Raw genomic sequence first — 23,051 nt, forward strand, 5'->3', positions numbered from 1 at the left:
CGCACTGGACAGTCCGGTGTGCCACTGGACACTGTCCGGTGCGCCAGCCACGTCACCCGGCTGTTGGATTCTGACCGTTAGAGCTTCTGACATCTGGGCCATCGGACAGTCCTGTGGTGCATCGGTCAGTCACTGTTCACTGTCCCGTGCGTCTTCTGGCTCTGCTCTGACTTCTGCGCGCACTGTAGCGCATTAACTGCCGTTGCAGACGACCGTTGGCGCTGTTGTAGCCGTTACTCCGCTGGCGCATCGGATAGTCCGGTGCTACACCGGACAGTCCGGTGAATTATAGAGGAGCGGCTCCCAGAATTCCCGAAGGTGAGCAGTATGGAGTTGGGTTCCCTGGTGCACCGGACATTGTCCGGTGCGCCAGACTAGGGCACACTTCGGTTGTCTTTTGCTCTCTTTGTTTGAACCCTTTCTTGGTCTTTTTATTGGTTTGTTGTGAACCTTTGGCACCTGTAAAACTTATAATCTAGAGCAAACTAGTTAGTCCAATTATTTGTGTTGGGCAATTCAACCACCAAAATCAATTAGGAAAAGGTGTAAGCCTATTTCCCTTTCACTTGCCTGAGGCCAACCCCTGACGGGAGATGGTCACGGCTCGCCCGAGGCCAACCTCAGGCGGGAGACGCAGTCACGACTCGCAAAGTGTATAAATGAGCTATGTGTGCAAAGTGTCATTCAAAGTTCCGAGATTCAAGAATGTTTAGCTCATTCCTAAGTTTGGTAAAAGTTTTCTCATCTAATGGTTTGGTAAAGATATCGGCTAGTTGTTCTTTGGTGCTAACATAAGCAATCTCGATATCCCCTTTGTTGGTGATCCGTCAAAAAGTGATATCGAATGGCTATGTGCTTAGTGTGGCTGTGTTCAACGGGATTATCCGCCATGCGGATTGCACTCTCATTGTCACATAGGAGAGGGACTTTGCTCAATTTGTAGCCATAGTCCCTGAGGGTTTGCCTCATCCAAAGCAATTGCGCGTAGCAATGGCCTGCGGCAATATACTCGGCTTCAACGGTAGAAAGAGCTACTGAATTTTGTTTCTTTGAAGCCCAAGACACCAGGGATCTTCCCAAAAACTGACAAGTCCCTGATGTGCTCTTCCTATCAATTTTACACCCTGCCCAATCAGCATCTGAGTATCCTATTAAGTCAAAAGTGGATCCCTTGGGGTACCAAAGACCAAGCTTAGGTGTGTAAACTAAATATCTCATGATTCTCTTCACGACCCTAAGGTGAACTTCCTTAGGATCGGCTTGGAACCTTGCACACATGCATACGGAAAAGCATAATATCCGATCGAGATGCACATAAATAGAGTAGCGATCCTATCATCGACCGGTATACCTTTTGATCTACAGATTTACCTCCCGTGTCGAGGTCGAGATGCCCATTGGTTCCCATGGGTGTCTTGATGGGCTTGTCATCCTTCATCCCAAACTTGGTAAGTATGTCTTGTATGTACTTTGTTTGGCTGATGAAGGTGCCCTCTTGGAGTTGCTTGACTTGAAATCCTAGAAAATACTTCAACTCCCCCATCATAGACATCTCGAATTTTTGAATCATAATCCTACTAAACTCTTCACATGTAGATTTGTTAGTAGATCCAAATATGATATCATCAACATAAATTTGGCATACAAACAAATCATTTGCAATGGTTTTAGTAAAGAGTGTAGGATTAGCTTTTCCGACTTTGAAGCCATTAGTGATAAGAAAATCTCTTAGGCATTCATACCATGCTCTTGGGGCTTGCTTGAGCGCATAAAGCGCCTTAGAGAGTTTATATACATGGTTAGGGTACTCACTATCTTCAAAGTCGGGAGGTTGCTCAACATAGACTTCTTCCTTGATTGGTCCATTGAGGAAGGCACTTTTCACGTCCATTTGGTAAAGCTTGAAGCCATGGTAAGTAGCATAGGCAAGTAATATGCGAATTGACTCAAGCCTAGCTACGGGTGCATAGGTTTCACCGAAATCCAAACCTTCGACTTGTGAATAGCCTTTGGCCACAAGTCAGGCTTTGTTCCTTGTCACCACACAATGCTCGTCTTGCTTGTTGCGGAAAACCCACTTGGTTCCTACAACATTTTGGTTAGGACGTGGAACTAAATTCCATACCTCATTCCTCGTGAAGTTGTTGAGCTCCTCTTGCATTGCCAACACCCAGTCCGAATCTCTTAATGCATCTTCCACCCTGTATAGCTCAATAGAAGACACAAAAGAGTAATGTTCACAAAAATGAGCGACTCGAGATCGAGTTGTTAACCCCTTATGAATGTCACCGAGAATTGAGTTCACGGGGTGACCTCTTTGAATCGCTTGGTGGACTCTTGTGTGTGGCGGTCTTGGACCCTGTACTTCTTGCTCATCTTCCTTGTCTTGATTATTGTTATCTCCCCCTTGATCATTGTCCTCCTCTTGAGGTGGCTCATCCTCTTGATCTTTATTTTCATCATTTTGAGCTTGATCCTCATCTTGGGTTGGTGGAGATGCTTGCATGGAAGATGACGGTTGCTCTTGTGCATTAGTGGGCTCTTCGGATTCCTTAGGACACACGTCCCCAATGGACATGTTCCTTAGCACGACGCACGGAGCCTCTTCATCATCTAGATCAACAAGATCAACTTGCTCCACTTGGGAGTCATTAGTCTCATCAAACACAATGTCACAAGAAACCTGAGAGCACCTAGAGGGGGGGGTTGAATAGGTGATCCTGTAAAAACTTGAAACTTATAGCCACAAAACTTGGTTAAGTGTTAGTAGGCTAAATAGCGAGCTCTTGTGAACACAAGTATCACAGAAAAGCAATCACAAAAGACACGCGAGTTATCCCGTGGTTCGGCCAAGTACAACACTTGCCTACTCCACGTTGTGGCATCCCAATGGACGAGGATTGCACTCAACCCCTTTCAAGTGATCCAAGGATCCACTTGAATACCACAGTGTTTCTTCCTTTCACTATATCCCGTTTGCGAGGAATCTCCACAAATTGGAGCCTCTGGCCCTTACAAATGATGATCACAAAGAAGCACGAATGTAAGGGAGGGAAAAGCAACACACACAAGCCTTAAAGCAACAGCACAAACATGCACACTAGTCACAACTTGAGCTCTAAGTTCACACACGGAGTTCTCAACTCAAGAGGAGCTCAAATTGCTATCACAACAAATCAAATGCACTAGAATGAAGCCTTGGTGCTTAGAGATGATCAAAGAATGCTTGGTATGCTCCTCCATGCGCCTAGGGGTCCCTTTTATAGCCCCAAGACAGCTAGGAGCCGTTGAGAGCAATCCAGGAAGGCAATCCTTACCTTCTGTCGGGTGGCGCACCGGACAGTCCGGTGCACCACCGGATAGGCACTATTCAGTGTCCGGTGCTGATTGCTTTCCTAATCTGGCGCAGCCGACCGTTGAAGAGTTGGATCCGTTGGCGCATCGGACAGTCCGATGCCCCCATCAGACCGTTGGCCCGGCCACGCGTCACGCGCGGATTGCGCGGCCGACCGTTGGCTCACCGGACAGTCCGGTGCACCACCGGACAGTTCGGTGAATTTTAGCCGTACGCCGCCGCCGAGTTCCCGAGAGCGGCCAGTTGACCAGCGCCAGCCTGGCGCACCGGACATTGTCCGGTGCACCACCGGACAGTCCGGTGCACCCAGATTGAGCAGAGTCTTGGCTGCCTTAGCCAAGTTATTTTCCTTTTGTCTTTTCTCTGATTCTAGCACATAGACAAATATGTTAGTACACAAAAACCAATGTACTAAGTCTAGAATCATACCTTTGTGTTGATTTGCACTTCATCCATCATTTGACACAGTTCAACACTTAAACCATTTGTGTTGGCCCTTAATCACCAAAATACTTAGAAATGGCCCAAGGGCACATTTCCCTTTCAATCTCCCCCTTTTTGGTGATTTATGCCAACACAACATAAAGCAACACATAGAAGTGCAACATCAATGCAAATAAGAACAAGAATTGTTTTTGATTCAAATTTGGCATATTTGGATCATTTTTTGCCACCACTTGGTTTGTTTTTGCAAATCAACTTCAATTTCCTATCTCTAAGTCAAACACACTTGTTGAGGCATAAAGAGAGGCATTCCAAGAGAAATTGATCAAAGATTCAAAAACTCCCCCTTTTTCCCATAATCAAACATTCTCCCCACAAGAGACCAATTTTTGACAGTAAGAGACAATAAGAGTATATTGGCAAAACAAAACTCTAACTCTACTATTTTCAAAATTCTCAAGTGGTAGCTGATCCATTTGCTTTAGCCTTATTTTCTCCCCCTTTGGCATCAAACACCAAAACAGGATCATTTTTGGCCCTTTAACCTCATTGCCTCACCAAAATCTTCAATTAGGAGTAAAAGGCAATAAGAGCATGGAGATGAACTTGGAATAAGTTACCTTCTCATCGGAGTGCAGTGGAAGTCTTTCATGGTCCAAGTCCACCTTTCCCTTTCAATACACCTTTGAGACTATTTTAAGAAAACTCAAGCACATGGTTAGTCTCAAAGGATCAAGTTGTAGCACATCTCCCCCTAAATATGTGCATCACTCACACATGGACTTTTGAGGTCCGGGGATTGCACGTACAACTTGAGCACCATAAACAACAAAATGCATAAAGGAACATGATCAAAGGCATAAAACACATGTATGCTATAAATCAATCCAAGTTCCGTGAATCTAAGACATTTAGCTCACTACGCAGCCTGCAAAAGGTTGACTCATCTAGAGGCTTGGTAAAGATATCGGCTAGCTGGTTCTCGGTGCTAACATAAAACACTTCGATATCTCCCTTTTACTGGTGGTCTCTCAAAAAGTGATGCCGGATGTCTATGTGCTTAGAGCGGCTGTGTTCAACAGGATTATCCGCCATGCGGATTGCACTCTCATTATCACATAGGAGTGGGACTTTGCTCAGATTGTAGCCAAAGTCACGAAGGGTTTGCCTCATCCAAAGTAGTTGCGTGCAACACTGTCCTGCAGCAACATACTCGGCCTCAGCGGTGGATAGGGCAACAGAAGTTTGTTTCTTAGAACTCCAAGACACCAGGGACCTTCCTAAGAATTGACACGTCCCTGATGTACTCTTCCTATCAACTTTGCATCCAGCATAATCGGAGTCTGAGTATCCAATCAAGTCAAAGGTAGACCCCTTTGGATACCAGATCCCGAAGCAAGGCGTAGCAACTAAATATCGAAGGATTCGCTTAACAGCCACAAGGTGACACTCCCTTGGGTCGGATTGAAATCTAGCACACATGCATACGCTGAGCATAATATCTGGTCTACTAGCACATAAGTATAGCAAGGAACCTATCATAGACCGGTATGCCTTTTGATCAACGGACTTACCTCCTTTGTTGAGGTCGACGTGTCCGTCGGTTCCCATTGGAGTCTTTGTGGGCTTGGCGTCCTTCATCCCAAACCGCTTGATCAAGTCTTGCGTGTACTTTGTTTGGGAGATGAAGGTGCCGTCCTTGAGTTGCTTCACTTGGAACCCAAGGAACTAGTTCAACTCGCCCATCATCGACATCTCAAACTTTTGAGTCATCACCCAGCTAAACTCTTCACAAGACTTTTGGTTAGTAGAACCAAATATTATGTCATCGACATAAATTTGGCATACAAATAAGTCACCATCACATGTCTTAGTGAATAAAGTTGGATCGGCTTTCCCAACCTTGAAAGCATTAGCAATTAGAAAGTCTAAGGCATTCATACCATGCTCTTGGGGCTTGCTTAAGTCCATAGAGCGCCTTAGAGAGCTTACACACGTGGTCGGGGGTACCGTTCATCCTCAAAGCCAGGGGGTTGCTCTACGTACACCTCCTCCTTGATTGGCCCGTTGAGGAAAGCGCTCTTCACATCTATTTGGAACAACCTGAAAGAATGGTGAGCGGCATAGGCTAACAAAATGTGAATGGACTCTAGCCTAGCTACAGGAGCGAAAGTCTCCTCAAAGTCCAAACCTGCGACTTGGCATAACTTTTTGCCACAAGTCGTGCCTTGTTCCTTGTCACCACCCCGTGCTCGTCTTGTTTGTTGTGGAACACCCACTTGGTTCCCACAACGTTTTGCTTGGGATGAGGCACCAGTGTCCAAACTTCATTTCGCTTGAAGTTGTTGAGCTCTTCCTGCATGGCCAACACCTAGTCCGGATCTAGCAAGGCCTCTTCTACCCTGAAAGGCTCATAGAGGAGACAAAAGAGTAATGCTCACAAAAATTAACTAATCTAGAGCGAGTAGTTACTCCCTTGCTTATATCACCCAATATTTGGTCGACGGGATGATTCCTTTGAATCGTCGCTCGGACTTGAGTTGGAGGGGCCTGTGGTGCTTCTTCCTCCATAACATGATCATCTTGTGCCCCCCTTGATCACACGCCTCTTCTTGATGAACCTGTTCATCGTCTTGAGTTGGGGGGTGCACCATTGTTGAGGAAGAAGGTTGATCTTGCTCTTGGTGTTCCTGTGGTCGCACATCTCCAATCGCCATGGTGCGAATTGCGTCCGTTGGAACATCATATTCATCTACATCATTAAGATCAACTTGCTCTCTTGGAGAGCCATTAGTCTCATCAAATACAACGTCGCTAGAGACTTAAACCAAACCCGATGATTTGTTGAAGACTCTATACGCCTTTGTATTTGAGTCATAACCTAACAAAAACCCTTCTACAGCTTTGGGAGCAAACTTAGAATTTCTACCTTTCTTCACTAGAATATAACATTTACTCCCAAATACACGAAAGTATGAAATGTTGGGTTTGTTACCGGTTAGAAGCTCATACGAAGTCTTCTTGAGGAGGCGATGAAGGTAGACCCAGTTTATGGCATGGCAAGCTGTGTTCACAGCTTCCGTCCAAAACCGTTCGGGCGTCTTGAATTCACCAAGCATCGTCCTTGCCATGTCTAGCAGCGTCCTGTTCTTCCTCTCTACCACACCATTTTGCTGTGGCGTGTAGGGAGCGGAGAATTCATGCTTGATTCCTTCCTCCTCAAGGTACTCCTCCACTTGAAGGTTCTTGAACTCGGACCCGTTGTCGCTCCTTATCTTCTTCACCTTGAGCTCAAATTCATTTTGAGCTCTCCTTAGAAGGCGTTTAAGGGTCCCTTGGGTTTCTGTTTTATCCTGCAAGAAGAATACCCAAGTGAAGCGGGAAAAATCATCAACTATAACAAGACCATACTTTCTTCCCCCGATGATGAGGTAGGCGACGGGTCCGAAGAGGTCCATATGCAGTAGCTCCAGGGGTCTTGATGTGGTCATCACGTTCTTGCTGTGATGAGCATTTCCCACTTGTTTACCTGCTTGACAAGAAGCACAAGGTCTATCTTTTTCGAAAGTCACATTTGTTAGACCTAACACATGTTCTCCCTTTAGAAGTTTGTGAAGGTTCTTCATCCCCACATGTGCTAGACGGTGATGCCACATCCAGCCCATGCTAGTCTTAGCAATTAAGCATGCATCTAGACCGGCCTCCTCCTTTGCAAAATCAACTAAATAGAGTTTGCCGTCTAGTACACCCTTAAAAGCTAATGAACCATCACTCCTTCTAAAGACAGACACATCTACATTTGTGAATAAGCAATTATATCCCATATTACATAATTGACTAACGGACAACAAGTTATACCCGAGCGACTCAACTAAAAATACATTAGATATGGAGTGCTCGGATGAAATAGCAATCTTTCCTAGTCCTTTAACCTTGCCTTGATTCCCGTCACCGAATATGATTGAATCTTGGGAATCTTTGTTCTTGACGTAGGAGGTGAACATCTTCTTCTCCCCCGTCATGTGGTTTGTGCATCTGCTGTCGATAATCCAGCTTGAGCCCCCGGATGCATAAACCTGCAAGGCAAATTAGGCTTGGGTTTTAGGTACCCAACTCTTGTTGGGTCCTATAAGGTTAGTTATAGTAGCCTTAGGGACCCAAATGCAAGTCTTGTCTCCCTTGCATTTGGCCCCCACCTTTTTAGCCATTACTTTTTCATTTTTACACGAAAGAACAAACTTAGTATTGCAAGCATGAAAGACAGTGGTAACTCCATTATACACTTTCCTAGGCATATGATTAACAACATTTCTCCTAGGCATATGATGAATGACATTTTTCGTAGGCATATCTCTACTATGCATAAAGGAAGAGCATGAAGCAATCATGGCATTTGAATCATAAGCATTACAACTCCTATCATGATGAACATTTCTAGAAAATTTCCTATCATAAATAAATGCATGATTCTTTTGATTACTACTAGCCATAGGAGCCTTCCCTTTTTCCTTGTTGAAAATGGGAGCTCTTTGGCTTGTTAGGTTCTTGGCTTCCCTTTGAAAGCCAAGACCATCCTTAATAGAGGGGTGTCTACCAATAGTGTAGGCATCCCTTGCAAATTTTAGTTTATCAAAATCATTTTTGCTAGTCTTAAGTTGGGCATTAAGACTAGCCACTTCACCATTTAATTTTGCAATAGAAGTAAGGTGCTCAACACATGCATCAACATTAAAATCCTTACACCTATTACAAATTACTATATGATCAATACATGAGCTAGATTTATTAGCTACTTCTAACTTAGCATTCAAGTCATCATTAATACTCTTTAAGCTAGCAATAGACTCATGGCATGTAGATAATTCACATGAAAGCATTTCATTTCTTTTAACTTCTAGAGCAAGGGAATTTTGCGCACTAACAAATTTATCATGCTCTTCATATAAAAGATCCTCTTGCTTCTCTAACAATCTATTCTTCTCATTCAAAGCACCAATTAATTCATTGATCTTATCAATTTTAGTTCTATCTAAACCTTTGAATAAACTAGCGTAGTCTACTTCATCATCACTAGACTCATCATCACTTGAAGAAGCATACGTAAAAGTACTTTGAGTACTTACCTTCTTCTCCTTTGCCATGAGGCAGGTGTGATGCTCGTTTGGGAAGAGAGCTGACTTGTTGAAGGCCGAGGCGGCGAGTCCTTCGTTGTCGGAGTCAGACAAGGAGCAATCCGAATCCCACTCCTTTCCAAGGTGTGCCTCGCCCTTCGCCTTTTTGTAGGCCTTCTTCTTTTCCCACTTTCCGCTCTTTCCTTGTTCCTGGTCACTATCATTGTCGGGACAGTTAGCAATAAAGTGATCAATCTTACCACACTTGAAGCAGGAGCACTTTCCCTTCGTCTTGCTCTTGTTGGGATGCTCCTTGCGACCTTTGAGCGTCGTCTTGAAGCGCTTGATGATGAGGGCCATTTCATTCTCATTTAGCCCGGCCGCCTCAACTTGCGCCACCTTGCTAGGTAGCGCCTCCCTGCTACTTGTTGCTTTGAGAGCAACGGTTTGAGGCTCGTGGATTGGGCCATTCAACGCCTCATCAACATATCTTGCCTCCTTGATCATCATTCGCCCGCTTACAAACTTTCAGAGTATTTCCTCGGGCGTCATCTTGATGTACCTAGGATTCTCACGAATAGAGTTTACAAGATGAGGATCAAGGACAGTGAAGGACCTTAGCATAAGTCGGACGACATCGTGGTCCGTCCATCTCGTGCTCCCATAGCTTCTTATCTTGTTGACCAGGGTCTTGAGCCTATTGTACGTTTGAGTTGGCTCCTCCCCCCTGATCATCGCGAACCTTCCTAGTTCGCCTTCCACCAACTCCATCTTGGTGAGCATGGTGGCGTCGTTCCCCTCATGCGAGATCTTGAGGGTGTCCCAGATCTGCTTGTCGTTATCCAAGCCGCTCACCTTATTGTATTCTTCTCTGCACAAGGATGCTAAAAGAACAATAGTAGCTTGTGCATTTTTATGGATTTGTTCATTGATAAACAAAGAATTATCCGAACTATCAAATTGCATTCCATTTTCTACTATCTCCCATATACTTGGATGAAGAGAAAACAAGTTGCTACGCATTTTGTGACTCCAAAATCCGTAGTCCTCTCCATCAAAGTGAGGAGGTTTGCCAAGAGGAATGGAAAGCAAATGAGCATTGGAATTTTGCGGAATATGAGAATAATCGAAAGAAAAGTTCGAGTTAACCGTTTTCTTTTTCTCCTCATATTCGTCGTCCTTTTGAGAAGAGGAAGATTCGTCGCTGTCGTAGTAGACAATCTTCTTGATGCGCCTCTTCTTCTTTCCATCCTTCTTCTTTTGACTCGAGCCGGAGTCATTGACTTTGTCGTCCCTCGGCTCGTTGAAGATGGACTCCTTCTCATTGTCGTTGACCACCATCCCCTTTCCCTTAGGATCCATCTCTTCGGGCGATTAGTCCCTTTCGTGAAGAGAACGACTCTGATACCAATTGAGAGCACCTAGAGGGGGGGTGAATAGGTGATCCTATAAAAACTTGAAACTTATAGCCACAAAACTTGGTTAAGTGTTAGTAGGCTAAATAGCGAGCTCTTGTGAACACAAGTATCACAAAAAAGCAATCACAAAAGACACGCGAGTTATCCCATGGTTCGGCCAAGTACAACACTTGCCTACTCCACGTTGTGGCGTCCCAATGGACGAGGGTTGCACTCAACCCCTTTCAAGTGATCCAAGGATCCACTTGAATACCACGGTGTTTCTTCCTTTCACTATATCCCGTTTGCGAGGAATCTCCATAACTTGGAGCCTCTCGCCCTTACAAATGATGATCACAAAGAAGCACGGATGTAAGGGAGGGAAAAGCAACACACACAAGGCTTAAAGCAACAGCACAAACACGCACACTAGTCACAACTTGAGCTCTAAGTTCACACACGAATTTCTCAACTCAAGAGGAGCTCAAATTGCTATCACAACGAATCAAATGCGCTAGAATGAAGTCTTGGTGCTTAGAGATGATCAAAGAATGCTTGGTATGCTCCTCCATGCACCTAGGGGTCCCTTTTATAGCCCCAAGGCAGCTAGGAGCCGTTGAGAGCAATCCAGGAAGGCAATCCTTGCCTTCTGTCGGGTGGCGCACCGGACAGTCCGGTGCACCACCGGACAGGCACTGTTCAGTGTCCGGTGCTGATTGCTTTCCTAATCTGGCGCAGCCGACCGTTGAAGAGTTGGATCCGTTGGCGCACCGGTCACTGTCCGGTGCACACCGGACAGTCCGGTGCCCCCATCAGACCATTGGCCTGGCCACGCGTCACGCGCGGATTGCGCGGTCGACCGTTGGCTCGGCCGACCGTTGGCTCACCGGACAGTCCGGTGCACCACCGGACAGTCCGGTGAATTTTAGCCGTACGCCACCGCCGAGTTCCCGAGAGCGGCCAGTTGACCAGCGCCAGCCTGGCGCACCGGACACTGTCCGGTGCACCACTGGACAGTCCGGTGCACCCAGACTGAGCAGAGTCTTGGCTGCCTTAGCCAAGTTATTTTCCTTTTGTCTTTTCTCTGATTCTAGCACTTAGACAAATATGTTAGTACACAAAAACCAATGTACTAAGTCTAGAATCATACCTTTGTGTTGATTTGCACTTCATCCATCATTTAGCACAGTTCAACACTTAAACCATTTGTGTTGGCCCTTAATCACCAAAATACTTAGAAACGGTCTTGGGTCCTTTTACATTAGAAACAAGCACCTTGGGTACCCAAACACAAGTCTTGGAGCCCTTGTGTTTGCCCCCAACATATTTGGCAACTACTTCGCCTGATTTGTTAGTTAAAACATAGGATGCATCAAATGTTTTAAATGAAACATTATGATCATTTGATGCAACAGGAGATTTCTTTTTAGACATTTTAACATGAGTAGAATGCCTAGAGCTAGATGCCTCATTCTTATACATAAATGCATGGTGAGAAACAGAATGAGATTTCTTTGCATGAATTCTCCTAATCGTATGCTCAGGATAACCAGCAGGATATAAAATGTAACCCTCATTATCCTGAGCCATGGGAGCCTTGCCCTTAACAAAGTTAGACAATCTTTTAGGGGCATTAAGTTTGACATTGCTTCCCTGTTGGAAACCAATGCCATCCTTGATGCCAGGGTGTCTCCCATTATTGAGCATGCTTCTAGCAAATTTAAAATTTTCATTCTCTATCTCATGCTCATTAATTTTAGCAGATAGTTGAGCTATGTGATCATTTTGTTCTTTAATTAAAGCTAGGTGATCATGAATAGCATCAACATTAACATCTCTACATCTAGTACAAATAGAGATATGATCAACACTAGATGTAGAGGGTTTGCAAACATTTAATTCATCAATCTTAACATGTAAAATAACATTCTCACTCTAAGATTGGAAATCGAAGCATTGCAAACATTTAAATCTTTAGCCTTGGAAATTAAACTAGCATTTTCAATTTTAAGGCTAGAAATTGATTCATTCAATTTATCAATCTTAGCAATCAAACTAGCATTATCATTTTTTAGATTGGCAATTGAATCATCACAAACATTTCTCTTTTCAACCTTAGCGATTAAATTAACATTTTCAATTCTAAGGTTGGAGATAGTGTCATGGCAAATGCTAAGCTCACTAGTCAATTTCTCACATTTCAATATTTTCTGAGCATAAACATTTTTCACCTTAACATGCTTTTTGTTTTCCTTAATAAGGAATTCCTCTTGGCTATCCAAGAGTTCATCCTTCTCATGAATGGTACCTATCAATTCATTCAATTTTTCTTTTTGTTGCATGTTTAAGTTGGCAAAAAGAGCAAACAAATCATCCTCATCTTCACTAGAACTACCCTCATCACTAGATGTTGTATATTTAGTGGAGGCTCTAGATTTTACCTTCTTCTTTTTGCCGTCCTTTGCCATGAGGCACTTGTGGCCGACGTTGGGGAAGAGGAGACCTTTGTTGACGGCGATGTTGGCGGCGTCCTCGTCGAAGGAGGAGTTGGTGGAGCTCTCACTAGAGTCCCATTCCCGACACACATGGGCATCGCCGCCCTTCTTCTTGTAATATATCTTCTTCTCCTTTTTCTTCCCCCTCTTGTCGTTGTCCCTGTCACTATCACTAGACATATTTAGCGATAAAATGACCGGGCTTACCACATTTGTAGCACACTTTCTTGGAGCGGGGCTTGTAATCCTTCCCCCTCCTTTGTTTGAGGATTTGGCGGAAGCTCTTGATGATGAGCGTTATTTCCTCGTTGTCGAGCTTGGAGGCGTCGATGGGGAGCCTACTTGATGTAGACTCTTCTTTCTTTTCTTCCGTCGCCTTGAATGCGACGGGTTGCACCTCGGGTGTGGAGGTGCCGCCTTGCTTGATGATTTGTTTGGAGCCTTTGATCATCAACTCAAAGCTCACAAACTTCCCTATAACCTCCTCAGGAGACATTAGCTTGTATCTAGGATCACCATGCATTAATTGAACTTGTGTAGGATTGTGAAAAACAAGTGATCTTAAAATAACCTTGACCATTTCATGGTCATCCCATTTTGTGCTCCCAAGGTTGCGCACTTGGTTGACCAAGGTCTTGAGCCGGTTGTACATGGCTTGTGGCTCCTCTCCTTGGTTGAGGACGAATCGACCGAGCTCCCCCTCGATCGTCTCCCGCTTGGTGATCTTGGTCACCTCATCCCCTTCGTGCACGGTTTTAAGCACGTCCTAAATCTCCTTGGCGCTCTTCAACCCTTGCACCTTATTATACTCCTCTCGACATAGAGAGGCGAGGAGTATAGTAGTGGCTTGGGAGTTGAAGTGCCGAATTTGGGCGACCTCATCCGAGTCGTAGCCTTCATCCCCCATGGATGGTACCTGCGCTCCAAACTCAACAATGTCCTAAATGCTAGCGTGGAGTGAGGTTAGATGATGCCTCATTTTATCACTCCACATACAATAATCTTCACCGTAAAAAACCAGTGGTTTGCCTAATGGGACGGAAAGTAAAGGAGTGTGTTTGGAAATGCGGGGATAGCGTAAGGGGATCTTACTGAACTTCTTGCGCTCATGGCGCTTAGAAGTGACGGACGGTGCGTCGGAGCTAGAGGTGGAGGGCGACGAAGAATCGGTCTTGTAGTAGACCACTTTCTTCAATTTCTTCTTCTTGTCGCCACTCCGGTGCGACTTGACGCGGGGAGGTGAGTCCTCCCTTCCTTTGGCGCGCGGACTCCCTTGATGGAGCCTTCTCGCGGCTTGTGTCCATCTCCATCTCCCTCTTGGAGGATCCTCCCGACATCACTTCGAGTGGTTAGACTCTAATGAAGTACTGGGCTCCGATACCAATTGAAAGTCGCCTAGAGGGGGGGTGAATAGGCGGAAACTGAAATTTACAACTTTTAAACACAACTACAAGCCGGGGTTAGCGTTAGAAATAAATTCAAGTTTGAAAGAGAGGGAAAAACAAATCAACCAAGGAAATATAGCGGATGACATTGTGATTTGTTTTACCGAGGTTCAGTTCCAAAGAACCTAATCCCCGTTGAGGTGGTCACAAAGACCGGGTCTCTTTCAACCCTTTCCCTCTCTCAAACGGTCACCTAGACCGAGTGAGCTTTCTCCTTAATCAAACGGGTCACTTAGACCCCACAAGGACCACCACACAATTGGTGTCTCTTGCTTTAATTACAAGTGCTTTGAGGAATAAGAATGGGGAAGAAGAAAGTGATCCAAGAACAAGAGCTCAAAGAACACGAGCAAAACACTCTCTCTAGTCACTATTTGTTTGGAGTGGATTTGAGACTTGGAGATGCTTTGATTCTATTGAATTGTGTCTTGTATTGATTGCACTAGCTCTTGTATTGAACGAGATGTCTGAAAAACTTGGATGCTTGGAGTGGTGGTGGTTGGGGGGTATTTATAGCCCCAACCACCAATTCAACCGTTGGGGAGGCTGTCTGTCGATGGGCGCACCGGACACTGTCCGGTGCGCCAGCCACGTCACCCAACCGTTAGGGTTCTGACTGTTTCGGCTGTTGGAGCTCTGACATTTTGGGGCACCGGATAATTCGGTGCCGCACCGGACAGTCACTGTTCACTGTCCGGTGCGCCTTCTGGCGCTGCTCTGACTCTGCGCGAACTGTCCGCGCACTGTTCACGTTTGCAGGCGACCGTTGGAGTTGACCGTTGCGCTCGAGAGCCGTTGCTCCGCTGGCACACCGGACAGTCCGATGAATTATAGCGGAGCGGCTTTCCAAATTCTCGAAGGTGGCAAGTTCAAAAGGGTACGGCCCTGCACACCGGACACTGTCTGGTGGCACACCGGATAGTCCGGTGCGCCAGACCAGGGATCTCTTTAATTTCTTTTGCTCCTTTCTTTTGAACCCTTAACTTTGATCTTTTTATTGGTTTGTGTTGAACCTTTAGCATCTGTAGAACATATAATTTAGAGCAAACAAGTTAGTCCAATTATTTGTATTGGACATTTCAACCACCAAAATCATTTAGGAAAAGGTTTGACCCTATTTCCCTTTCATATGGTAATATACATGTGCAATACTAGTTATAAACAAAAACTTTGGGTTAGAATGAAGTTTTAAATACTCTATACCATGGTATCTACAAAACCATTGTATTCAAAACAGAGTTTTTTTACGATGTAGCCAAACACCTCTTGTCAAAAATACTATAATATTCTCAATACCATGATTTAACCTTAAAACTACAAAAATACTTTAATTGTAAACATTCCCTTACTCCCTGAAACTAAATACACTCTAAATTGGCCCATTCGAGTGGGCTCCTGCCATCCCTGTGAATGAATGGACACTTCACTATGCCAATGCTACCCCATACCCAACCTAGAGGATGGCGACGGTGGTGTCGTGTGCATTGATGGCTTGGTGCCTACAGGTGAGGACCACAATATTATACTTTGCAATTGTCTTAACAATAACCTAGTTTTGGCCCAAAAATAGCATAGTTTTGAGAAACATTATTTTGATACAATATTGTAAACTATAGTATTAGACAAAAGCTAGCTATGCCACAAAAACTTTGGATTAGAGTAGAATTTCTAATACTCCAAAAAAATATCATGGTATCTAACATAGTTGTTAGGAATACAAACAAACGCCTTATGCCATAAAATATTATAGTATTACTAAAAATCATAGTATTGCATAGAAACTGTAAAAATATTTTACTCTCAAACATACTCTCAGATGCACGACTCTCTCTTTTAGTCTAGAGAAGTGCTTGAAGCATTGAACATACATACTTATAACTCTGTAATTTTTAATTCTCACATGTCCCATACGTCAATGTCATAAATTAGCCATAGTTTATGCCATTATTAGGCTATGATATAGACTAAACTTTAGCCGAAAGATCCAAACACCCTCTAGCTCCCCTCAATGTCTTAAACGCAGACCTTTTGAACTCATCCATTACATCAATCTTTGTCGGGGACCATAATTAGGGGTACCCCCAAGACTTCTAATCTCAGCTGGTAACCACCATCAGCACAAAGCTGCAAAGGCCTGATGGACGCAATTTAGGTCTTGGCTCCGTCCACTCAAGGGACACGATCTCGCCTCGCCCGAGCCCAGCCTCGGGCAGGAACAGTAGACCAAGGCAGAATCACGCCTCGTCCGAGGGTCTCCTCAAGCAACGGGCGCACCTTCGACTCGCCTGAGGCCTAGCTCGGGCAGGCTTCGCGGAGAAGCAACCTTGGCCGGATCGCCACGCCAACCGACCGTATCGCAGGAGCATTCAATGCAAGGATCGCCTGACATCTTATCCTAACGCACGCACCTCAGTCGACAAGGCCGAAGTGACCGCAGTCACTTCGCCCCTCCACTAACTGACCTGACAAGAAAACAACGTCGTCTGCCCTGCTCCGACTGTTGTGCCACCCGCTAGGGTGAGACTGATAGCAGCCACGTCCAGCCTCGGGCGCCATAGGAAGCTCCGTCTCGCCCGACCCCAGGGCTCGTACTCAACCTCGACTCCGGAAGACGGTCTCGGCCTCGCCCGACCCCAGGGCTCGGACTCAACCTCGACTCCGGAAGACGGTCTCCGCCTCGCCCAACCCCAGGGCTCGGACTCCACCCCGACCTCGGAAGACGGTCTCCGCCTCGCCCGACCCCAGGGCTCGGACTCAACCTCGACTCCGGAAGACGGTCTCCGCCTCGCCCGACCCCAGGGCTCGGACTCCACCTCGACCTCGGAAGACGGTCTCTGCCTCGCCCGACCCTAGGGCTCGGACTCAACCTCGACTCCGGAAGACGGTCTCCGCCTCGCCCGACCCCAGGGCTCGGACTCAGCCTCGACCTTGGAGGAATCACCGCCTCGCCCGACCTTGGGCTCGGACCGACCACGTTACAGGAGGGCCCATCATTACCCTACCCCTAGCTAGCTCAGGCTACAGGGAACAAGACCGGCGTCCCATCTGGCTCGCCCCGGTAAACAAGTAATGATGATACCCCGCGTGCTCCATGACGACGGCGGTTCTCAGCCCCTTACGGAAGCAAGGAGACGTCAGCAAGGACCCGACAGCCCCGACAGCTGTGCTTCCACAGGGCTCAAGCACTCCTCCGACAACCACGACATCACATGAACAGGGCACCAAAACCTCTCCGACAGCCACGTCGGCATGTACATAGGACTCTGGCTCCTCTCTGCTAGACACGTTAGCACATTGCTACACCCCCATTATACATCTGGGCCTTCTCCTTACATCTATAAAAGAAAGGTCCAGGGCCCTCGTACAAGAAGGTGGCCGCGCAGGAGGACGGGCTGACGCACAAGGCTCTCGCTCTCTCTCTCTCGCGAACGCTTGTAACCCCCTACTGCAAGCGCATCCGCCGTGGGCGCAGGACAACACGAGGTCGCGGTTTCCTCTTACTGTTTCCCCCTTGTGTTCCGTCTCACGCCGACTCATCTGGACTGGGACACGCTGCGACAATTTACTCGTCGGTCCAGGGACCCCCGGGGTCGAAACGCCGACAATCTTCTCCTTGCATATAATTTTGGATGACACCCTCCCTTTTTACTGTATTCTCTAGAGCCTAGTAAGAATAGGAGCCTAAAAAGAACAGGGGCACATGTTTCTTTACCGGGCTATAATTTGATGTATTTTTTAATCCAAACTATTACTATTAAAACATAAAATATATCTAAACGTCAATGGTACGGTCTCTAATTATATATTTAGAATTATTGTATAATTGCTATAGATAGATATCAAATTAATTATTGTTTATAGATAGAGGTTTAATCAATTACGATATATCTTTCAATCTTTGCTTGTAAGTCATGATGCTATTCATATCCCGCATCGAAACAACTAACTTTCAACGGTCAGGTAACTTTTAACGGGCTCAGGGTCAAAAGTTCATAACGTCTTATGGCTTTCTCGCCCTCTTATAAGTTGCGATTAACTTCCGACGGTCACACCTATTTTCAGAAGTCAAACCAAACAAAATTAAAACTCACGTACACATCAATTGCATAAATAATTCATCATTGCATAATGCTCGAATATATTAATATAAAGATTATTTAACTTTATTACATATTGATGTCGAAGACATCCATATTGTCTTAAACTTCATAAATATCAAAGTGCATGAACGGAAACGTAACTAATTAACGACCCTGACTGGAAGATTATGCTAACGATGATGATTTCTGCAGGGGAAAGCATACAATTTTCGGCGGAAACAGTCCTCATTCGTTATTTAATTTGGAGCAGTTCTTTCTTATCTCGACACTGCACGGCACGGAGGAGTTAAAGGGACGGCAGCGCACCGGCACCTCCTCTCACACAGGCAGTCCCCCCACCCACCCAGCGTGCGAGGCGATCAAACCGTGTGCGGCCGTGCGGGCATGGCGGCCACGCTGCTCCTGGCCTCGGCGACCGCGCTCCTGGCGCTGGCGGCGGCGTGGTTCTGGGACTACGTCGTGGTGCGCCTCCTTTGGCGGCCCCGCGCCGTGGCCGGCATGTTCAGGGCGCAGGGGGTCCGCGGGCCGCCCTACAGCTTCCTCAGCGGCTGCAACCGCGAGATGAGGAGGATGAAGGCGGAGGCCGACGACGGGCTCCGGCTGGACGTCCGCGACCACAACTACCTCCCCAGGGTGATGCCCCACTTCCTCGCCTGGAAGCAGCAGTACGGTAGGTATGCCTGTCTGTCTGTTCGTCCAGTCATCCAGGATGTATCATCTATTTCTATGCGTCTCCTGTATCCGTAGCTCCTTCCTGATTTGATGTTATTAATCATCTATGCTCTGTTGATCTGTTCCTGCTATGCTTGATATATTTTTCACTACTTCCACGCTAGCACTACTTTTCTGTACTGTAGTTGAGTTGCTCAGGCAAAACGAACACTGAAATTAAACTCATGGCTGGGTACCAGTTTTAACTCTCTCCGGCTTGGCATGGAATTGAACTGAAGGTTTTCGTTCCAACGTCGCGCAGGGGAGCCATTCCTGTACTGGATGGGTCCGCGGCCCCGGGTCTGCCTCTTCGACTACGAGTCGGTAAGGCAAGTTCTTTTCAACAAGTCCGGCCATTTCTTCAAGGACGACGCCCACCCGACTATCCTGGCAATGATGGGCAAAGGGCTGGTCCTGGTGGAAGGCACCGACTGGGTGCGCCATCGGAGGGTGGTCAACCCAGCCTTCGCCATGGACAAGCTCAAGGTGACAATTAATTAATAATCTCCTGGATTCGTCTCAGTGCTCATCTCAGATCTCCCCACGGGTGGGCGACACGTTCTCTGAAATGCATTTGTTCATGGCCGGTTTCGTAAGATGATGACGGAGACGATGGTCAGCTGTGCTGAGCCACTGATCAAGCGGTGGGAACAGCTCGCAGCAGCCAGCAGATCCAGCGAGGACGGTGGGAGGGGAGAAGTGCAAGTGGAGTTCAGCAAGCAGTTCCAGGACCTGACGGCGGACGTTATCGCCCACACCGGTTTCGGAAGCAGCTACAAGGAGGGCAAAGAGGTGTTCCATACGCAGAAGCAGCTCCTGGCGCTCGCCATGGCGACTCTCCTCAACGTGCAGCTGCCAGGATTCAAGCAAGTCGATCTATTTCTTTTCTTGCCTCTTCTTGGTCACCAGTAATCGGTCTTGCCTTTTCTGTACATCCAAACAACGGTTTGGTTGATTGAGTTCTTTACTACTTCCAGGTATCTCCCTACCAAGAACAACAGGCTAAAGTGGGCGCTAGAAAAGAAGATGAAGACAACGCTCATGGCGATCATACAGTTGCGGGTGGCATCCAATGGAAGGAGTAGTGGATACGGAAACGACCTGCTCGGCCTGATGCTCGAGGCCTGGCTCACAGCGGAACGAGGAGGGGAACGGGACGAGTTGAGCCTGACCATGGACGAGATCATAGACGAGTGCAAGACATTCTTCTTCGCAGGCCACGAGACCACGTCCCATCTGCTCACCTGGACAATGTTCTTGCTCAGCGTGTACCCGGAATGGCAGCAACGGCTAAGGGACGAGGTCCTGAGAGAGTGCGGACAGGCAAACCCTACTGCAGACACGCTTAACAAATTCAATGAGGTACCGCGCGCATGGATTTTCCCCATCCACTTGTGACTACTGCATGAATCTTAAATGTCTTGACCGCGATCTTTAGCTGCTGCTGACATCGAAGGTTGTTGCCATTACAATTGCAGATGACGATGGTGCTCCTCGAGACACTGAGACTCTACGGCCCTGTCATGCTCATGCTAAGAAAGCCTACCTCCGACATAAGGCTGGGCAGCCTCAGCATACCGAAAGGCAACGGGATCGCCATACCTGTCCCGTTCCTCCACCGAGACAGAGAGGTCTGGGGCGACAACGCCAATGACTTCGACCCGTTGAGGTTTCAGAACGGGGTCACGAACGCGGCCAAGACCCCGCAGGCTCTTCTGTCGTTCTCGATCGGGCCGAGGGCATGCATCGGCCAGAACTTCGCGATGCTGGAAGCGAAGTCGGTGATGGCCATGATCCTGAAGAAGTTCTCCTTCACGCTTTCCTCGAGCTACGTGCACGCGCCTGTGGATTATATCACGCTCCAGCCTAAGTTCGGCCTTCCCATAGTTTTGAGGCCACTCCCGGATGTATGATGATGTGAAATGGATGTGTGTATGTGTGTAGCCTGATAGCTGATTTTTTTTTTGGGGTCTAAGTATACATAAGAGGTCAGTATTCAGGACTTGGTTTCATCCGCCAAACAGTAAGGCTAAAGAACCAAAACTTGTTGAAAACTGGTAACTTTCTGGGATTTTATGCCCGTATTATGTATATAAATATATAATGCTACATAGAACTTTGTATTCGGAGTTGGTTCTGAGTTGAATTACCCGAGCTGACAAACTCTTGCAAAGGCAGCTAGGCTGAATTACAAAGCTTTTTACAGCCTTGATTTTGGGATGGTTGCAGATTGCGATGATTGCACATGTAGAGAAGCACGGGATGTCCTGTTAAGCCTGTACCAAATTAAAAATAATATTACAATATTCCATCGAACTTATATCAGATTAAAATAGAACCTTGATAATATTCCATCGAACTTATATCAAATATTTAGACATAAATATCTCGTAACTTTAATTTCAAGCCTAGAGTTAAATATTGAGTTCTGTGACTTGCGAGGATGGTGGCAACAGGGCCCTCTTCGCCTCCTCAGGCCTTGCATGCGTGGCGGACGACGGTGCCACAAATGGTATTCACGTTAGCGCCTCTCCATTTCTCAATCAAATAACTACGATCTCGAATTGAATCTAACTATTCTTAAAATTATCAAATCGAAAACTCATGTACCTCAATCGATAACCTAGCAAATCTGTTACACTAACATCTGGTAGCTCCGCCTGCACAAGAGCATCACTAGTATACATGGCAGACGAGTCGAGATCAAGCAAATGGGTCGGGCCTGTTGAGCGGCCCATGGTTCGGCATGGCTCAGCCCGTTGTCCATAGGGCCCATGCTGGTAGTGTTGTGCCTGGACCTTAGGTGCGACACGACAGGTTAAGTGACCCGATATGGTTTAGCTAGACCCGAGTATGGCTCCCCGTTGTCTGTAGGGCATATGACAGTCGTAATGTGCTTGTGCCTTAGGTGCGATCACGGTCCGGTTTTATTTGTTTCCTATTTTTTCATAAAAATATCCATATTATGTTTGAGTATAGAATATAAAACACACAAAACATACATATTTTGTTGGCTATACGAGTGTGAATGTGTGTTTGGAGTTAGCAACTATAGTTTAAACCTCCACTTATGTACTTCCTCCATTTTTTTTATTTGACGTTTGTTAAGGTAAAGTTGTAATGTTAAGCGTCAAATAAAAAGAAATGGAGGTAGTATAACTTAAGCTTGCATAAAGCGAGGACGGGAGCAAGGAAGAGGTGCACGGGTAGAGATTTGGCCCCCAACCCACCCTCATCCACAAGGTCAGTTTTGTCTTCTATGATGACACTTGTTGGTAGCCTTTACGTTGTTCATGAGTGAGCTTGCAAAGAACTGAACCGAGTGCCTTAGCCTCCCTCCTTGGTTAAACCCTCGGTATTCCACCCGTATTATTAGCGCACTTCCTTCTTTGCTTTATTAATGGAGGTCATGATATATAGTTGCTATAATAGCGGTAGTGGGAATAAATATTGTTGGATACCCAGGAGCGGGATATCCAAGGCAAGACCCATAAACCTCGACTAAGTCCCCGCCGGGTGAGAAGGAAGCCAACTCCGGGCAGAAGACACATTCACGACTCGCCTGAGTCCAACCTCAGGCAGTAGACGCAGTAACGGCTCGTCCGAGGTCAACAGAAAACGCTGTCACGACTCATCCGAGACCAACCACGGGCGGAAGACGATCACGACTCGCTCGAGGCCAATCTAGGGCGGGAGACGCAGTCACAGCTCGCCCGAGGCTAACCACAGATAAGCAGCGCATTTTTGACTCGCCTGAGGACATCCCGAGCGATGCTCCAGAAGGTGCCCAACTCCACCGACCAACTCTACCAGGTGGACCAACCGGCCAACTCTCCGGCTCGCTTGAGGCCAATCCCGGACGAGCAATGCATTTTTTACTTGCCCGAGGGCGTCTCGGACGATGCTCTAGAGGGTGCCTAACTCCGCCGACCAACTCTGCGAGGTAGACTGGCTGACCAACTCCGCCAACCAACTCTATGAGGCAGACCGGTC

General features: G+C 46.6%; 1 protein-coding gene across 3 annotated transcripts; it reads left to right on the forward strand.

Moving 5' to 3' along the window:
- Positions 1-18,578: 18,578 nt before the first annotated feature.
- LOC100194085 (uncharacterized) lies at positions 18,579-21,204 on the forward strand. Of its 3 annotated transcripts, none has more exons than XM_008661865.3 (5): positions 18,579-19,017; positions 19,321-19,544; positions 19,656-19,924; positions 20,036-20,420; positions 20,537-21,204. In XM_008661865.3, exons 1-5 carry the CDS (start codon positions 18,732-18,734, stop codon positions 20,969-20,971), a joined length of 1,599 nt encoding a protein of 532 aa, XP_008660087.1. In that variant the 5' UTR covers positions 18,579-18,731; the 3' UTR covers positions 20,972-21,204.
- The last annotated feature ends 1,847 nt before the right edge of the window (positions 21,205-23,051 follow it).

The sequence above is a fragment of the Zea mays genome, chromosome 1 (genome assembly GCF_902167145.1).
Source record: "Zea mays cultivar B73 chromosome 1, Zm-B73-REFERENCE-NAM-5.0, whole genome shotgun sequence".
Classification (NCBI taxonomy): domain Eukaryota; kingdom Viridiplantae; phylum Streptophyta; class Magnoliopsida; order Poales; family Poaceae; genus Zea; species Zea mays.

Bases quoted from the DNA above. Each gene is read 5' to 3' on its own strand.
- LOC100194085 (XM_008661865.3), top strand. From the start codon at position 18,732: ATGGCGGCCACGCTGCTCCTGGCCTCGGCGACCGCGCTCCTGGCGCTG. The intron at 19,018-19,320 runs GTAGGTATGCCT...AACGTCGCGCAG, and splicing joins CGCCTGGAAGCAGCAGTACG to GGGAGCCATTCCTGTACTGG. The intron at 19,545-19,655 runs GTGACAATTAAT...CGGTTTCGTAAG, and splicing joins TCGCCATGGACAAGCTCAAG to ATGATGACGGAGACGATGGT.